Source organism: Grammomys surdaster, unplaced genomic scaffold (assembly GCF_004785775.1).
Source record: "Grammomys surdaster isolate TR1022 unplaced genomic scaffold, NIH_TR_1.0 150, whole genome shotgun sequence".
Lineage (NCBI taxonomy): Eukaryota > Metazoa > Chordata > Mammalia > Rodentia > Muridae > Grammomys > Grammomys surdaster.
The window spans coordinates 51,122-71,328 of NW_021604608.1; the positions used below are offsets into that span (position 1 = coordinate 51,122).

General features: G+C 41.7%; 1 protein-coding gene and 1 long non-coding RNA gene across 2 annotated transcripts in view; one reads left to right on the forward strand and one right to left on the reverse strand.

The window, feature by feature from the left end:
- Positions 1 to 450: 450 nt before the first annotated feature.
- LOC114619427 lies at positions 451 to 5,832 on the reverse strand. Its single transcript, XR_003711148.1, has 2 exons — positions 5,525 to 5,832; positions 451 to 1,377 (listed from the first exon to the last, which is right to left on the reverse strand). It is a non-coding gene; the product is annotated as an uncharacterized LOC114619427 (long non-coding RNA).
- The window catches only part of Cd38 (CD38 molecule), a 42,524-nt gene continuing 27,885 nt past the window's right edge, over positions 5,569 to 20,207 (forward strand). The window contains exon 1 of the mRNA XM_028765249.1: positions 5,569 to 6,034. Within this exon, the coding sequence (XP_028621082.1) occupies positions 5,790 to 6,034 (245 nt within the window). The 5' untranslated portion in view covers positions 5,569 to 5,789. The remainder of the gene's footprint in view (positions 6,035 to 20,207) is intronic.

Consider the following 20,207-nt stretch of genomic DNA (forward strand, 5'->3'; position numbering starts at 1 on the left):
TGCAAATGAAGAGAGCTCACACACCAAGTGACTTTGCAGAAGTCAAGGGTTGTAGGCTTTATTTTGGATTTGTTTTTTCCTATGTTTGTTATATTTACCAGAAAGAGGAACTAAAAGCCAAAGTTTCCTCAAGTTACTAAAGATTAATAACAAGAAGTGAAGACAGCGAAAAGAGCAGTTTTACTCATGTGAATGCCAGGAAATCCATGGTCTAGACACAGTGTGCCACTTGGTACAATGTTTTTGGCTGGTGATATCTTTCCAAAGTAACCAGGTAACCAATAGGACATGGCATGCTACAATGAAGATCTGTCTATATATGTGTGGATGCATGTGTATATGATTATATATGAGTAAATATGTATGTATGTAAATATGTGTCTTCTTTGTTCGTTAACATAAGAGGAGGTCAGGGAACGAAAAAGTCATTTTTTATATTTACCATTTTGCTCCATGTGTATTTATCATATTTATTGCCAAAAGCAGATACATAGGGCTAGATAGAAGAGTGCTTGAAAAAAATTCTGAATTGCATACCAGATGGTATGCGACGGTGGTTCACAACCTCTTATAACTACAGCTTCAGGGAATCTGGTGCTTTCTTCTTGCCCTCCACAGGCTCTTGAACACACCTCGTGCATATAAACCCATACATGCTCACATAATACACATAAACCAAACAAAAACATGTCTTTGAAAAAATTAACAATACTCTTTTAAAAGGGATGGTTGGGGGGGTGGACAGGCATCTTTTTATTTGAGAGGAAAGGAGGCTTGTTATACAGTAACTGTTTTTGAACTTTGCACTTACAGACAACATGAAAAGAAACACAGGGCAACCGGGTAAAAGAAAGTGGGAGAACAGCACAGGGTCAGAGATAAGGGAGACAAACGAAACAAAACAGGAGCAGCATTTCATGTTCCATTTTCAAATCTACAGTTCACATGTGACATGTGGGAATAACCCTCCACTCCTCGGAAAAACTGAATCCTGGGAGTAACCTGGGGGAGCTGTCCATCCATTTGCCTAACAAGTGCTTAAGGACTTCAAGTTAAATCTCAGAATACAAATTAAAAAAAAAAAAAGCTCAATCATTATCAACCACACCCTTAGCAAATGCCCAGCCTTGTGGGAAGGAAGCCAAGAAGAAGCTCTCCAAAGTTGAATTTGGTGGCTAGATAGTTCATTTCCAAGCCTGTGAGATCTGCCTTGTCCCAGGGCATCTGCTGGCATCTGTAGTGTTCAGCCAGGAGAGGGTACAACTTGAGGTCTGCTGTGAACGTTAATATTGACTCTAGAATCTTCTTGGAGACATGTCACTGGCATGTTTGTGGGGGATCTTCTAGATTGGCCTAGTTGAAGTAGAGAGATTCATCCTAAATATGATATGGATAAATATCCATAATTAATATGTATAATATGGACAAGTATCACAACCATGGGTTGGGATCTTAGTCTAAATAAAAAGAATATGAACTAAACGATAGCTGTCATTGCTCTAAGAGTCCTGACCAAAGACCAGCTGCCTCATGCTACCTCCATATCCTCTCTGCCATGGTGGACAAGACTAATGTCAAGGTTGACCTGTAAAGTCACGGAAGGATAAATGTCTCCTGCTCTTATAATCCTGCAGTCCCATTAGAGTCATGGAGGTGACATCTTGTCTTTTCACTGTTTTTCATCTTCCTTTTGTGTTGGAGGATTTAGGAGCCATGGTCTATTAGTTAAATCTATCCTTGCTCAAATTTCTGTTTGGTGTTTACCCAGTGTTAAGGATAACAGGACTTCATGACAACTCCCACACTTCTTAGGGCTAAGCCCTAACCTCCATGTCTCAAAAGGTAGCTGCATTTGGAGATAGCCCAGTTAACTGTATAGAGTAATTAAAATGAGACCATGGAGGGAGGGAAGCCTCAAATCTGTCACCTGGTGCTTTCATGCAGACTGGAAATTGCATCGCAGACTGTAACCGAGAGACCTGATCAATGAATAAAGACACAGAGAAGGGCAGTCTGAAAGTTGAGTGGACAGGCCTCAGAAGGAGCATTCCATCCAAAAACCTTGATCCTGAGCGTCCAGACTCCAGTAGTGCAGGACAATGCATTTCTTTTTCTTAAGACATCCAGTGTGTGGTACTGGACTGGCATCTGCAGAAGACTGACTGACTGAGCTTCGACCTTTTCTGAGCTTCGACCTTTTTCTTTTTTTTTTCCCCCTAAGGAGTGGGTGTGGTTGCATAAACACCAGTTCACTAACTGGCCTTTCTTTGAACTTTTAACCATTTAATGACACCCTGAGGACTTGTCTACTTTCCAGCCTGATCAGTAGTGTCCATCCGTGCTCCCCACTGTTCCCCACAGGAGCTTTCTCTTTGTACTTCACGAAAGAAGCAATCAGGAGAGAATGTCATTTATCACCAAATCCTCTATCACCTCACACACACACCCCCAGCCATATTCTCCACCTCCTTTTGGTGAGGAGCTGGAGTCCCGCCCACATCCCCACCATGCCTCAAATTCCTCTCCCCATCTCCTGCATTTGCCAAGTGTTACTGTGTTAGTGAGTCATTTCCTCAGCCTCCAAAGTTCTGTGAGAAGTCTGAGCTCAGAAAAAGATGCTGTTTCCTGAATCCCAGGCTATTATTACTTTCTCATTATTGAGAAAAAATATCCAACATGATAACTGAAGAGAAGAAAATTTCACTTTGGTTCGAGTTTTAGAGGATTTGGTTCATGGTGTCTTGGCTTCAATGCTTTGGGTATATCACATGGCATAGGACAGTAGTTCACATCATGACCAACCAGAAGGCAGAGAACTGGACAGGAAGTTACCAGGGATGACACAGCTTCAAAGACTTTTAATCAGTGATCCAAGTCCTCCATTTTGACCCTTCCTCTTAAATTTATAAACCTTCCAAAATAGTTCCCCAACCTGAGGTCCAAGAGTTCACAATCATGACCCTATAATTTTACATATCCAAATCGTAATGCTCAGCCTTCCAATTGTATCCTTATTTCTCTGTTCCTTTTGACATTAAAAAAAAAATTGGTCCTCTTTTCAACACAACTGTGCTCTAACACTGACAGAACCTTCAAACATTCTCTTGCACCTACACTGTGGGCTCTGTCCTTCTCATTCCCTGAAAATGCTCCTCTTGGGGATGGAAAGAAGCATTTAAGAGTGTTTTCTGCTCTTGCTGGAAACTGGAGTTAAGTCCTCTTATCCACACCAGGCAGCTCACAACCATTTACAGCTTCATCTCTGGGGACCTGATGCCCTATATTGGTCCATATGGGAACCTCACATAGGACCATACACACATATACATGAATATGTTGGGTTTTTAATTTAATTTAATTGTTTTCTTTTCTTTTTTTCTTTTTTTCTTTTTTTCTTTTTTTCTTTCTTTCTTTCTTTCTTTTTCTTTTCTTTTTTGAGTTTCCGTTAGTCAAGACTTTCTTTTTCACAAGTCACCCTTCCACGTTCCTTTTGCTGGGATTCCCACAGTTTTCTGACTCTTACTTCAAGAATATTTCCCAAGGCTTTGAAACTTCTCCATTCTGTGTGTTACATAGTCTTTCTGTAACTTGACAACCCTCTTTACAAACTGTGTGCTGAAACCTCATGTACCAGGTCATTTAAGGTCACTGATCTTAAACAGCTTATAGCAGAATTGTGTGCTGGTAAAATGGCCCAACCTATTCAGTCCTCTTTGCTGTCAAGCCTGATGACCTCAGATCAATGCCTTCCACACACACATGGCAGAGAGCAAGAAAGGACCCCTCAAAGTTGTCCTTTGACCTCCACTTGTGTGCTGTGGCATATATTCTCACACACACACACACACACACACACACACACACACACACACACAGAAAGAGAGAGAGAGAGAGAGAGAGAGAGAGAGACAGAGAGACAGAGAGACAGAGACAGAGACAGAGAGAGAGAGAGAGAGAGAGAGAGAGAGAGAGAGAGAGAGAGAGAGAGAGACTGAGTGACAGGCCCAAATTGGGATCCAGCTCAGGGGAGGCCCCAAGGACTGACACTATTACTGATGCTATGGTGTGCTTACAAACAGGGGCCTATCATGACTGTCCTCCAAAAGGTCCAACAAGCAGCTAAAGAGAGATGCAGATATTTGTACCCAACCAATGGACAGAAGCTGGTGACCCCTCTGGTTATATTAGGGGAAAGCTGGAAGAAGCTGAGTAGGAGGGCAACCTTATAGGAAGACCAGCTGTTTCAACCAACCTAGACCCCTAGTAGCTCTCAGACACTGAGCCACCAACCAGGCAACATTCACTAGCTGATATGAGGCCCTGACATAGATACAGCAGAGGACTGCTGGGTCTGGACTCAGTCAGAGAAGATGCACCTAACCCTCAAAAGACTTGGGGCCCCAGGGAGTGGGGAGGTCTGGTGGGGTGGGGGTAGAGATGGGGGTGGGGACATCCGAGACAGGGTGGGGAGGAAGTGTGGGGGTGGACCTGTAGGGAGATGAAGTCTGTACTGTAAAAAAAAAATTAAAGAATGTATTTAATAAAAAGAAAGAGAAAATACAGGAAAAGAGAGAGGGCACACAAAATGAATAAGCAAAATGACAACAAACATTTAAAAGAATGAAATGCACAGCCTAAAAGTCCTCCGGACATAGGGAGCTGCAGAGACCTACTCTCCTGCTGCCTTCAAAAGGATTCTCTGTTCATCCTCTAGTCTAGCTGCAAATGGCTGCTTTCCCGAACCTTAAAAAAGAACAAGGGGGCTTTCCTGCACCAGCTTTTGCATCTAGTATCCCTTCTGCCTGGAAAATGTGTCATAAAAGTCCTGTGTTATGATCCATTATGTGACAAGTCTCTGTTTAAGCAATATATATCTTCTTAGGAAGGAGAGTCGTGTTTTGGACTCTATTTTGGAGTTCCCACGTAGGATGAAGTCTTAGTGCATATGAGATGGGTTGCACACATCCTATCAACTCTAAAATGCTATCTTTGGCAACCCCCTAGAGCAAGCAGCGATAACTTACATTTATTGAGTAATCAGTTATTATGTCTTGGGGATTATGCTAAATACCTAGGAGGATATTAACTCATCTAACCAAAGCAAGCTGTGATGCAATTAATGTGAATCTCTGCTCACATCTACCTGGTTCAGGGAGGTAAGTTAAACTTAACAGCACGTTAAGAGCCGGGGCTGGGTTTGAACTGGTGCCTTCTGAGAAGAGGAGCAGAGTGAAGTCGAGACTTTAAAGATACATCGGCAAGATACTTATCAAAGCTCAGAAGTAGAGGTAGGCCATTCATTGTCAGGTTGTCAGGTATTTGGGTGAACAGAAAGAGAGGGAGGGAGGGAAGAGGGGGAGAGGGAAAGTGAGAGAGAGAGAGAGAGAGAGAGAGAGAGAGAGAGAGAGAGAGAGAGAGAGAGAATATAATATTACGCTCCAGGGAGCATATATAGCAAAAGTGTCAAGTGTGCAGGTGACAGAAGATGTTGGCCAAGAGTATCCTGAAGCTATTGTTTGTGTACCTGCAGAGGCTAAAGTGCTGTCTTCTCTTGGAGAGAGAGGTTCCGGTCAGTGTGCTCCGGAGTCTGGAAGTAAACAGTTGGAGTGACTGTTGACAACTCAAAAACCTTATTAGTCCAGTCACCCCCGTGGAACTTTAAAGCAGGAGCAGGGGGTGGGAAAGGAAGCAGATAAAAAGCAAGTGAAAGAAAGGAGGAGGGGCAGGCTCTGACCTAGCCAGCCCTGTGCTCTCTTCCTGCCTAGCCTGGGCCAGTTTCCAGGAGCCCAATGGCTAACTATGAGTTTAGCCAGGTGTCTGGGGACAGACCCGGCTGCCGCTTCTCTAGGAAAGCCCAGATCGGTCTCGGAGTGGGTCTCCTAGTTCTGATCGCCTTGGTAGTAGTGATCGTGGTCATAGTTCTGAGGCCGCGCTCACCCCTGGTGTGGAATGGGAAGCCTACCACGAAGCACTTTCCTGACATCTTCCTGGGACGCTGTCTCATCTATACTCAAATCCTCCGGCCAGAGATGAGGTGAGTTGGCTAACGGGGTTCATTCATGGCACAGTGAGCTGCGGGACACCGGGGAAGCAGGCTGTGACTCAGCTGGAGCTCTCACGGCGGGGGACCTTCCAGATTGTCCCAAACAAAGAATCTTGTGTTGTAGATCAGCTGGAAGCTGAGGGGCAGTGCTGAGCGGAAGGTCCCCCGTTCAAGTTACCAGAAAACCGCCTGCACTGCCACCTCCGGGTTGGCAGTGTCTGCGATGGGGACGCTGATCCTTGCTGAGCTCTGCAAAGATGCTGGCTTCCCACAGAGGGTACTGAACTGTGGGGCTATCTTTGGCTACAGCCGCGTTTCAGGGGCCAAGATGACTCTCAGGCACAGGAACTTCACATTGTAATTTTGTTTGTGGTTTCCATCAGACACCGCCCCTGACCAGAAAGTTATGGTCACAGGCGACACTTGACTAGGTGGCTTGCTGAGCATGCTATGGGGGTGGAGGGGGTCAGGAGGATTTTTGCGAATTCAAGGTTAGCAAGGACTGCACAGCTACACTGTAAATTCCAGGACAAGCTTGGGTTGCTAAGAGAGACCAGGCTCAAAATAAATTAATTTCAATTAATTACAACACAAAGTAAAGAAAAACAAGCCCAAACAGCATCCTGGTTATTTTTTGCACCTGATCATTAATAAAAACACAACAAGACAGACTATAAAAACTGAAATATTACTCATCAGGTAAGCTAAATCCACTTGGTGAACCTGTGTAGACCCTTGGGAACAGCATCTCCATCAGTCAATAGACACAGTCCGCCCATAGAACCCCTTCCACCCACTACCTGCCCCAGAGGAAATGATTTGTGTTGATTCTCCCTGGCATCATTTTAATGTAGAAATGATTTCTGAAGTCAAACAGAAAGCCCTGAGGCTGGGAAGGCACGTGCAGAAGCCCAACGTCACAGTCTGTCTTCAGATGCACACGCTTCCTGGGGGCTCCACCAGCTCAGTGGTCTGGGTCCTGGTCTTACTTGAAAATGTTCATGTATAAACACTCTCAGGGTCCTGATAAATATTTTTGTTTACAGATGTTTAAATGATATTGGTTGCTCAGTCCTTTTGGTACTGAGTAAATTCGCTGTGCTTAGCAAACCGGATGCATGGAGTTGGCATGACGTGTGCTTAGCACTAACCTTGTGGTGTGTAGATGTCAAGCATGTCTTCAACCTATCCACTCATGTGTATGTGTATACAGTCAGAATTTCAAATCATAATCAATCTGAAAATAAAGGATTAACTAATGAAAGTATACTTATTTACTGTGTGTGTGCACGTGTGCGTGCATGCATGCGTGCATCTGTGTGTGTGTGTGCCTGTTCCACAGTATACATGCAGAAATCATGGAGTCAGTTCTCTGCCTACACTATGTAGCTTCTGGGAATTCAATTCAGGTAATTAGAGGTTTAGAAGCAAGCATCCCCACCTGCTGGTCCGGTTCATTGGCTTAACATATTAGTATTGTGATGAGTGTCTTTCCAGACATCGCACATCACACACACACACACACACACATACACACTCACACACACACACACACACACACACACATTTTATATGAATAGATTAGTGATAGATACATATCATGTGTCAGGCGCCTATGTCAGGAGCTGAGATGCAACAGCTCAGTGATAGAGCTCTGGCCTAGCTTACAGAGTGCCTTGAGTTCACTCCCAGCATCACAGTAGAGGAATGAATGGAACAGAACAGACTAGGACAGAAGACAATGATGCACAGACAGTTGCTATTGATATCTTCATTTTATAGATAAGAAAACTAAGTCAAAAGTTTGAGTAAAGTGTCCACACGTGGTTGTAGAGTTTGAACTCCTAGCCACTAAACTTATTGCCTATGCAGGCTTTGTAGGAAGATTTGCCGTGACATTTATAGGCCATGTATAGACACCTTTGGAGAGGAAAGACAGAATAATTGTGAGAATAACGAGCTAACACGTTTAACCTGAGCACACAGCACCGTATCCTCCCATGGTTTGGGAATGTGAACCCTGAAGCCAGATGATCTGAGCTTGACTCTTGGCTCTGTTGCAGTTTACAGTATGACCTTGGACTAGGTCTTCAGTGTATCTGTGCTGTGGTATGTTCCCACCATGTAAAACGGAAACGTTAATGGCAGCACCTAGCACGGAGAGAAGTGAAAAGAACTAAGACAAATAATCTTGTTATGGTAAATGCTCAAAATGTTACTTCTGTGTAAAAGTAGTGTTGCAGACACTCTCCACAATAACAAATATGAAATAAGTACAATCGTTCATGCATTAGAACATTGTCCCATAATTCAGTTCTCCAGAGCAGAAAGTGACATTGTTTCGAATCGTGTTAACACTTGGTGGTGGGGAGTCTCTCACATTGCTACACACAAATCTACCCTACTTTTTTTTTATAGAGTAGATGTAACCATTTCCGGTCATCAAAAATTTAATTTCCAATTTTAAGTTATATATCTCTATTACATTTGGGGGAATGGGAAGATTGCCACAGGGCATGTGTGGAAGTTGGTTCTTTCCTCCACTATGTATATTCTGAGACTCAAACTCAGGTCTTAAGGCTTGGCAGCAATCGCCTTTATTTAATGAGCCATCTTGCTGGCCCATTTTCTAATTTTTCAATCTCGTTCATTTATTCATTAAGTATCTTTGAGCCCTTTCTGTGTTCCAGGCTGTGATCTGGCTGCTGGTGGCACAGGATTTAGAGAGTTCTGAGTTCTGTGCAGTTTTCCTTTGCAGTAAACATCTTCAACTTCATGTGTGTACTGGAGTGTTCTGTATGACAGACTCCCACTGATGGAATTTCTGGGTAAAATAGGAGATCGTGCGTGTCTTAGTTAGGGTTTCTATTGCTGTGAAGAGATACCACGAGCACAGCATATCTTGTAAAGGAAAATATTTAATTGGGGGTGGCTTACAGTTGAGAAGTTTTAGTTCATTATCATTATGATGACATACAGTCAGACACAGTGCTGGAGAAGTTGTTCAGAGTTCTACATCTAGACTGGCAGACAGCAGGAAGAGAGATAAGACACTTGGCCTGGCTTGAGCATCTAAAACCACAGAGCCCACTCACACACTTCCTCCAATAAGGCCACACCTACTCCAACAAGACCACACCTCCTAATGTGCCACGCTCCATGGACCTTTGGGGGCCATTTTCACTCAGACCACCAGAGTGCATATTTTGTTTGAATGGCTTTTGAATCCCACATGTTTCTAAATCCTTCGTGAAATAGTTTTATTATTTCACACTCCCATGTCGGTCTACAGTGCCCACTTCTCTGTGATCTGACCATTATTGAATGTCTTAAATCTTTTTAAATTTTGAGAAAGATAAAAAATAGCATATAACCATTTCCTGTTTGTCAGGCAGTCTTTTGTCTGGCTTTTGTTCATTTAAACTTTGTTCAGATCTTCATTCTTTCTGTTAAGTTACTTACATATGTGTTTTGGGGTTGTTTATATTTCTGGACAATATTTATACACACAGACACAAAGTCCCTCACAGCTCCATCACTAAGACCTCTGCCCCGAGGACACATTTTACTGACAACACCCTGTGTTTCATTATTATCCCAGGGCTACTTCTTATTTTGATATCCTTAGTAAGAAGCACTGAGAACGTTAGTTTTATTTTCAAACCTAGCAAATTAGAAACGTTTACTTTCTATTCTGCATTGTGAATCAAGAATTCTTTCCTCTCTGTGTCTGCACTTTCTCTTGCACAGCTAAAAAGAAAAGAAATGATTCTCAGCTTTTGCACTAAGGATCTGAGCCAAAGCTTTGGGTTCCTAAGGGGTATTATGTATCTTCACTTTTGTGGTTGACAAGAGTTACAACATCTTATATCACCTTGGCAAGGGGCTACCTTTCTTCTAGCCTCCACTGACCACTTCCTGTGTGTCCAACAAGTCACACAACAGTCCCTCATTGAGACCTTTCTACTTCTGCTTGACGTCCAGTGTTTGTACTGATGTCACAGGGTCTCCACACAAATAGAAATCATGGGGAGGAAATGTGTTGGAATTGGTCCGTGAAGTCATGGAGGCTGGCAATCCAACAAAACAAATGAACAAACAAACAAAATCCTGCAGTGTAAGCCAACAGGTTGGAAGCTGCAGAAGTACCTGTGCTGCAGCTTTAGTCTTAAGGAAGCCTGGCAGGATTTCCTTTCCTCCTGGAACCACAGACTTTTCCTTAAGGCTTGATGAGATGCTGCTTACTCACAATTATGGAGGGTGACGGCCTTCCTACAAGGTCTATGATTTAATGTTATTTTCATGTCCTAGAACATCTTTACAACAGGCAGGTAGATATGTTTGAGCATCTATCTGTGCGCTGTTGTCTCATGGAGATGACATTGCCAGTGACTCATTTGTTTAAAAAACATATCTTTAATGCAGAATCTTATTGCTGGGTACCATTTTTAAGTCTCTATAACAAACTCCTACTCCCCAATTCAGTGATTGACATTGAGGATCATCTAAATTTCATAGTTCTGCAAGTGCACAGGGATTGTCTGGAGGCCAACTTGACTTGATGTCATCAGGGTCTACCATCACCCAGGCTTCCATGAATGACATGCTTCCATGAATGACATCTTGGCTCTGCAGAGAAGTTGGGCCTTTCTTTCTCTTTGCATTGCCTCTGCGTGGTCCCCTCCACAAGGTCCTTCCCTGTTAGACCAGGGTCTCTTCATTGCTTCCACATTCTAATTGTAGAGTCAGCTGGATCCTCCTAAAGCTTTAGGCTCATGATGGGCTTCACCTCTACAGGTCACCAAAGCAAGGTCAACTCAGACTCAGCAACTGGAGAAACAAACTCTATTTCTCAATGGGTGGGAGGCATAACACATTTTGTGGGTACCCTCAGCCCTTCACGCTTTGCATGGGAGCATCCTTGTCTCTGTTCCTACTAGCCTGTGATGACTGTTCTGTTACCTCTGTTGCTGCTCTTAACAATCTCCCACAACTAGATTTATAATGAAAAAGAATAGTGTGTGACTCATGTTGAGTTTGGTATATATTATACCATGTTATACCATGTATCATATTGAATAGTATATATTGAGAACTCAGATTAATGCTTAAACCATAATAAACTCTAAATATTTAGTTGAATCACATAAATAGCATGTGAGCTAGGATATATATTACAAATAACATAAACAAAGCCATAATAAATATACCTCCCCAGTATCACCACATTTAAATCTATCAATCTGTGTTTAGATTATTTAGACTTTTTTTGTGTGTGATGGGGGGGGTAGTTTCTTTATAAGCTGTATGATTTTTTGTCAGGGGAGGGGCAAAGATAAATTGCTGTATCCAAGGGAACTTATGAAACAAAGCAATTAATTTGGGGCTTGTCTTTTGTCTTAGTTGGGGCTGTGAAGAGACAACACAACCACAGCAGCTCTTACAAAGGAAAAGGTTTAATTAGTGCTGACTTACAGTTTCAGAGATTTAGTCTATTTAGTCATGGTGGGAAGCATACAGGCATGGGGATAGAGTAGCCACTGATCCACAAGCAGAAGGGGGAGGGGCCTGGTGTGGAATTTTGAAACCTCAATGCCCACTTCTAAAGACACACATATTCCAACAAGGCCACACCTTCAACAAGGCTACACCCCCCAATCCTTTCCAAAGAGTTCATAAACTGGAGCCTAAGGGGCTCATTTGCATTGAAGCCACCACAGGGCTCACAGGTTTAGAGGGTTAGAGTCCATGAACATCATAGTGAGGCGCATGGCAGGAGGAAGGCAGGGATAGTGCTGGAGCAGTAGCTGAGAGCTCACATCTTGAGGCACAACCATTAGGTAGAGTGAAAGGGACATACTGGTAATTGACTACTTTATTTTTTCTTTTTAAGCTCCTCCAACAAGGCCACCCATCCTAATTCTTCCCAAACAGTTCTATCAACTGGGGACCACGTATTCAAACATATGATTCTATGGAAGCCATTCTTATTCAAACCACCATAAACTTGCTAAATAAGCAAGATTAGCTAGCTAGTGAGCCTCAGAGACCTATCTGTCTCTGCCTCCTTAGCCCTAAGTTGCATGACGCCATAGTTGGATTTTTAACAGAAGTTCTGGAAATAGAACTAGGGTCCTTATTCCTGCAAGGCCAGTACTTTACCAATGGAGCCATCTCTTGAACACTGCAGATCTTATTTTTAAAAAATTTAAAATTTGTTCTTATCCTCATAAAACTCATCTACTGCCTATCTTTTGTTTTCTGTGCTGGTTGTCAGGGTTAATTTTCACTGTTAGCTTGATCGTGTTAAGGTTTATTCATAGCATAAATGAGATGCACTTTTAGCTTTCTTTTGCAGAATTTCTAGAAAGCTTTAACTAAGAAGCAAGATTCATCTAAACATGGGGTGGGGTCATTATCCTGTGAGCTGGGATCCTGGGCTCGACAAAAATTGGGGAAGGAGGAAAAAAAAGCCATGCATTGGCATTTCCCATCCTCTCTCTTTCTCTACTTCTTGGAAAGGATCACAGATTAAGGCACTTCTGCCTCCCTGCCTTCTCTGTCCTGGTGGACTGTGAGCCAAAATAAATCAATCATTCATTCCCTTTTTTCTTCCTCCCTTTCTCCCTCCTTCCCTCTCTCCTTCCCTCCCTCCCTTCCTTCCTTAAGTTGGTTTACATGAACTGATGGCTAATATTGACTGTCAACTTGACAGGGTCTGGAATCATGTAGGAGACAAATCTCTGGGCATGTCTATGAGGGAGTTTTCAGATTGGGGTGGTCAAAGTAGGAAGATCCAACATAAATGTACATAGCATCATTCCAAGAACTTTGGTTTTGGACTGAATAAAAAGGAGAACTCCAGATGAGTATCCACGTTAATCTCACTATGCTTCCTGACTAGGGAGACAATGTAGCCAATATCTCTCTCTCCTGCTTCTGCCACCTTGGTAGATTGTGACTCAAACTGTGAGCTACAAGAATGCTTTCCCTTTAAATGTGGCTTTTGTTAAGTGTTTTCAAAGGGAAATAAACACATCAGCTATTTGTTCTCAGTGACAAGAAAAGTGACAGGGGGTTGAACCTGGGGTCTTGTCTGAGCCACACTCCCTGCCTAATGGGAAGATGGATATCAACCTTTTCCTTAAAGATGAAACTCAATTCTCTAAGTAAAACCAGGACCATTAAATATAGTATACTCCTGAGCTATCCTCCTTGGTTCATCTATCTTGAAGTCTACACTTACGAGCTATCTTCTAACTAAGACAGCCCTAGACATGCTGAGAGACATGTCAAAGATTCACCACAGTGTGTACAGGCTGTCAGCACATAAACTATCTCTTGACTTTGTGGGAAAGTGTGTCACTCAGGACTCAGGAGGTAGGAAAGGGTCTGAGGACGAGGTGGAGACTAAGCCATGAAGGAAGATGGGTCTCTAGAGAAAGGTCTGGTTGGTATGACTTAAGTTCCATAACTCTCTCATCTTGGTGAAGATCAGCTTCCTCCATGGATGATGGGGATGTCAGCCACTGATGGGAGATGCAGATGCTGGAGGTCCAGACAAGAGTACAGAGATATAGACAAGTATGCATATGAAAGATCTCTTCATCCCAGCCACAGGAGATGCTGAGAGCCAGAAAGGTGGGATTCTAATTCACCTCACCACCCCTAGTTACCTCATATATTGCTCACTATATTCTGGTCTCTTTGTTTAAAAAAAAAAGCTTCTTGAATGGAATACACTTATGTCAATATCAAGATGGCTGGACCCAAATATAAATGATGAAAGAGTCAGAGAATATTCTCTCTTCTCCCTCTTCACTTCTTTCTCACTTTGGCTGGCTTTTCTGATTCCTTTGTTTTCAGGTTGCATGTTTTAAAAATTATCCTTTGCTTCTTCCTCTTCAAACTTTCTGGATTTTCTAGGAGGTCACGTCTGTGCATTTTACTTCCCTATGATCCCCACTTTGATAGTCTCAGCATTTTACTTAAGTCTTGATGAAAGCAGAAAATTAGTGCAGAGAGTAAAGACTTCCTGATCTTGGATGGAACTAGCAAACCAGTGAACCAAAATAAACCCGTTCCCATTACATAAGATCATGTCAGGAATTTCATTATGGTTACAGAAAACCGATTAATCAGGAAAAAGTCTAGAACAACTACCAGATTCAATAGCCTGGCTCATCAGAATTTGAAAATGTTTTTCCAAGTATAAGATTCCATAAGCTAAGAGTACGACCTTAGTAGCACATAGATCTACACACATTAGAGATTTATTTATTCATTTGAGTCAGGCTTGAAAGTAACCAGGTGAAATGTAACTAGAACAGACTTGAAGCCAGAGACACCTGGCTTTAAATAATCATTTATGAGGATGTCAGGAAAATGATGAATTCACTTCAAAGAATATTCTGAGGTACTTGTATATGCTGGTACTCAAAGTGAATATTAGACTTAAATACATTGACACGAACAAGTTAATGTTCTAGAAGGCAGTGTGAAACAGAAATTTTGTGATTATCTTGTTATTGCACAGAAACTATTTGTATCTCTAGCAGACAAAAATGACACACTATCCTCTAACTTAAAAGGTTGGACCTATAACCTCAGATGGAAAGGAATGAAAACCATATTCTAATGAGGAAAATTTTTTTAGTAAATCTTCCCAACAGTACCTGCCTTAGTCCATGCTATTAGTATAATGAAGTACAGGATGTTGGAAAATAGATGAAGGAAAAAGGAGTTTAGCTCACAATTTCAGAAGTTCAAGAACCTTCTGGCACTATCATAGCATGGCAGATGGTGGCAGGATGACAAGACCCATGTGGAGAGCACTTATTTAGTCACGGGAACTAACTCCCACCTTCAGAACAGGACTCTGAGACTGATGACTCCTTTTATTATGTCCCACAATTAAGGGTCCTATAAAATCAACACTGCCACATGGTGGACCAAGCTCCAAGCATAGAAGACATTAGGGTACCAATAAAGACCATATCCAAGCTATGGTAACATCTCAGTATGACACTACAAAGAATGTTGTCTATCTTGTGGCTTTAATTTGGCCTCCCTTCAATGTTTTATGTATTTTGCAACATATTTATTCAGGAATACTATGTATTCCTATGTACCCATAGAGAACTGGTCATAGGAAGCCCAGGGATCCCAGAAAGCTACCAAAATCTGTGTGGTTAATTCTAAAAATTCCTGAACTATTTGAATATAATCTTCACTTTGTCATTCATGTTTTATATCTTCTCTGAATTTCTTAAAATAACTAATACAACATGCATACTTCATAAATTGTTATTATGTCATGGAGTCCAGAGAATGATAGCAACAGGGAAAGGTGTTTATGTATAGTAAAAAGAAACCTTATGAATATTTTCAATATGCAGTGTTTTTAACTCACAGATGTGGCAGCCACATGCACTGAGGATCAGCTGTATTCTTGAACTTTTGCAGATTCTTCTTTCTTAACAATGAGCAAATCACATAGAATTCTTCTAATTTCAGGAACTTCCCATTCTCTCAGGCAGAGGTAGACATGAAACAAAACAAGAACATATGCTACATAGCAAGTGGTGGGAAGAGCTGGAAAGAATGCAGAAAAGGGTTTAAATTTTCAATTATGGGAGTAATACAAGAACAACTTTCCTGGAAGGTGACATTTTAGTAACGTCCATCTGTGTGTAATCTTCCAAGACTTTCCTAAAGACATACAATAACTTGATTAGTCCTAATGTAGAGTCATATTTTACACTGTATACATATATATTATGTTTTCTAAAATTTATTACCACTTTCTCTCTATTTACATCTGTTAGTATGTGGAACAGAATGGCTATGTAGCTTAGGATTTTCCATCCTCTGGGTTTCGATGGTTACAGTCTTACTTTTATGCTTTGACTTGAATTATCATTACTGAATGTATGTGTATGTTGTGTGTGAGTGCACACGTGCATGGATACACACATGTCATGGTGCACGTGTGAGGTCAGTTTTCTCCTCCCACCTTCATGTGGGTTCTATGGAACAGATTCGGGTTGCCAGGCTTATACAGACAGTGCTTGAGCTGCTGCTTCCTCTCGCTGTCCTCTGTGCTGCTGTTTAATATGGTCTCCCAGAAGCAGTATTTCCTATAAACTGACAGCCAGGTTAGAGTTGGTTAGACATAGGGATGGAGCAGAGATACTTCACAGAGGGAGCTTTTCTTCCAGCATTACATCAAAAAGCCCCATAATGTCACATTGTCCCACAGTTTGAAGGTTATTAGAGTTGAACATTATGTGTCATTGTGTTCTCAAGTTCCACAGTGACATTTCACCCCCTTAATTTAGCAGCATTTGATGATCCTGGACAAGATTGATCAATCCCACGGAGATCAGCAAATCATTATTTTTAACTGAAAGGGTTCTTTGGCATGTACTGTCTTTAATTCTTCTAAGCAGAGGGCATTCTTTACTGGTTGTCCTGAAACAGAGTTCATAAAAGAAAGGCTGATAAGTTGTTGATCCTTCATCAGTCAGGGTCTTCACAGAAACAGATCTGGTAAACAATGAGGATGGGTAGATAAGAGGGCCATTTGCTGGCAGAGCAGGCTCACATGAGTATGATGATGACTGGGGAGTCTCACAACAGGCCCTTGTATGCCGGTGACCAAAGGATACCAGTAGCGTTGCTCAGTCCCAAGTCTGAGGCCTCAGAGTCAGAGTAGCCAATGATATGACACTCAAACAAGAACCAAAATCCAGAGGACCAGGCTGGATGGTCATATAAAGCCTGAACTCCCAGGGCTATGCAGTTGGGACCTCTGGTACATGAGACTGGAGAGCAGCACACTGTCAGGGCAAGAACCAATCCTCAGACCCAAACTTACTGAGTAACTGTCCTGCCTTTGAGATGGGATTGCCTACTTTTCTGAGGAAGTCTAGCTGCTGTTGGTAGAGACAGAACTTAGAGAGTGTGACAGTGCAAGTTGGAATGATGTTTCTGGACTTCAGTGGATAGTTCTTGAAAACTGTATTTTTAATATTTTACTTTTTGAAATTATGAGTATAGGTGTGTATGTTTGTGCATGTGAGTTCAATACCCTTGGAGGCCAGAAAAAAAGTGTTGGAGCTCCCTGTATCTGGAGTTGCAGGCAGTTGTGAGCTGCTGGACATGAATGCTAGTAATTAAACTCAAGTCTTCCAGAAGAGCAGTCCGTTCTCTTAACTGCTAAGTCATGTCTCTGACCACCAGAAGACGTAGTCGTTTAAAGGAAAGATGGATATGTTATGTCTTATAACCTCAATCCAGAGTAAAAGTGCAAGGCCGTAATTTCCTTAGTTTTATATTTGTACCTGATTTACCTTATACTGAAAACTTTGATGATGAAGATGATGATAACATAATTATATGTTTGCTTTGTCTCTGGATGTATGATATGTAAGTATTATATATTTGTTTATGCTTATATCATTGTTATTGTTAGCACAGTATATTCTAAGTGACATAAGCTATTTTCAAGGTTCTTTTTTACCTTCAGAGACAGGAATCATGCCACTAGTGATGCATATTGAGAATACTATGTGCTAGCATGTCTCTGCGTAATTAAAGAGAAGATCGTGCTGACTGTCTCACTGAGAATGGATAATAGTAAGACAAACATTCAACTAAGAAGGCCATACAGAGACTCTTCAGTTAACTTTTCTTTAGTCCACTCCAGTGTCATTACTATTCATCTTAAACTAATCTTGTCAGATTCATCAATCTGCTGTTCGTTTCCTGCCTTCATCTCACTTGATCAATCTGAATCACTAGAAAGAGTTGACTTCACTCCCTCCCTTTGAAATATTTTCTTCCCTTAATCTCTTCACACTCCTTGCTTCAAAATTTACAGCTTTACCCAAAACTTTACCACCCCAGACTGACACAACTCAACTTCCTGTTGAAAAATCCCCACTTGGACGGCGGTGAACATTGCAAAACTCATTTGTTCAAATCCAAATCCCTGGTGCCTTTCTAAATTTGTTCCACTTCGTTCTTTCTTTATTTGAAACAGCAATTCATTTTCCAGTAGCTCAATTTTAAAAATCTCGGTATCACTTCTGTCTCCTTTTTTCTTTTACACTTCATATACAATCACACATTAAATCAAATCTGTTCCACTATCAAAATCTATCTAGGCTCGTATGGGTGCACGTGCTCATCCCATTGTCAAGAATCAGGAGGAGCATGGTTTAAGGTCAGCCTGCGTCATCTCGCAAGTCTGTCCCCCCATCCCAAATGTACCCAGGGTATAACAAGTTCCTACCATATCTGTCACTAGCTAAGTCACAGTCATCTTTCATCTGATTTTTTTCTGGGAAGAACAAAATTGGGTAACAGCTGATGTAATATGCAAGATGGAAGAAACGGGGGTGGGGGAGTGGTATTGGAGATGCAGAACCTTTTAAGTAGGCTGAGAAATCATGCCTTCAGAGATACATAATGTCCTATGGACATTACAATTAGCATCTCAGTATCAAATGCGGCTTTTTTTTTCAACAGTCTCATACACAGCCATTATTTACCAAAACGATCACTTAATTTTCATAGGAAAAGTAGTTCTTGTTTGTCACTTACCTCATCTACTTACATAACATTTAACGGAATTATATAACTAATAATACGAAGCACAAACATATTTACAGAAAAGTGGATACACATCCAAGTGGGTGGAAACAAAAGTTCCTGCCTGTGCTTCAGAGGGTGTGTGAAGACAATTTCTTTTACAGTTGATGGTGTATCCACATGGGAGGAATCAATATAAGTTTGCCCTAGTTTGCTTTCTGTTGCTGGGATAAACACTACAGCCCAAAGCAACTTGGAGAGGAAAAGGTTTATTTCACCAAATCTGTGTGGAATAGGACAAGGTTTTCTGGTAAAAATGACTCCAGAACTGATTAGCTATGATGCTTGTTCTTTGAGAAACTACTTAGAAATCTATCAGGTCAGAACATCGAAACAATCAGTCTTCTCAAAGGAGAAGTGGTGACAAGAATAGATTTAAGGTGTTGAGAAAAAAAAAACACAACAAAACAGGAAACAGAGTGAAAGATGAAGAATTGGTTTCCTGTGCACATGTGCTAGGCAAGGTCAGAAAGGGGAGGGTGGTTATATTCATACACTGATATGGATGGAAATAAGGAGACCATTTGACCAACAATGCCCACTCTAGGGGAGGCCATGAAGAAACAGGAGGGTGACAACTGAGGTCAGAATATCAAGAGTCAACCCAGCAGGAGACTTCCTTTTAATCACTATTTTTTCTAACAATGAAAAGAAGGCATGTCCAATATAGAATACTTGCTTAAAATTTTTTAAATACACAATGAAGAGCCAGTTAATCGCTAGTTAGAATCCTGAACACTGGATTTAAAAATTTTTTAAAATCCATAAAGTTGAAAGTGCAGTCTACACCTGCTTAAACAGGCAGCTTTGGCATTGAGTCGTTTTAAGAATGCCATTAAAATATTTTGTAATGGAAAATTTTTTAATTGCTATGGTGTTTTCTCCTTCTCACCTGAATGTGTCAGACATGGTGTACACACTAGGAGAAGGTGTTATTGTCCTGATTTGCTTTCTGTCACCATGATAAACACTATGACCAAAAACAACTTCAAGACAAAAAAGGAATATTTAATCCTCTAGGCCACTGTCCATTACTGAAGGAGGCACAGTTACTCCAAGGCAGGAAATGAAGCAGAACCCTTGAGGTTTGTTCTCTGCGGCTTGCTGGGCTGTCTTTCTTATCTAGCTCACACTTACCTGCCAAGGGTGCCACTGGCCACCGTGATCTGGGCCCTCTCACATCAATCAGCAAGCAAGAAAACGTCCCATGGATATGCTCACAGTGCAGTCTAATAGACACAATTCCTCAATTAACCTTCCCTCTTCCTGCTATGTGTAGCTTGTTGACAAAACTGTGTGACCAAGTTGACAAAAACTAACCAGCACAATGATCCTAAAATCTTTTGAAGTTATTAGTCTAATAACAGAAAAGGCTTCACTCAAGGTATACACTTCCATAGGTACCACCCAGATTCTCCCTGGCACTGCTCCTCTCCCTCCCCCTCTCCCTCTCCCTCTCCCTCTCCCTCTCCCTCCCCCTCCCCTCCCCCTCCCCCTCCCCCTCTCC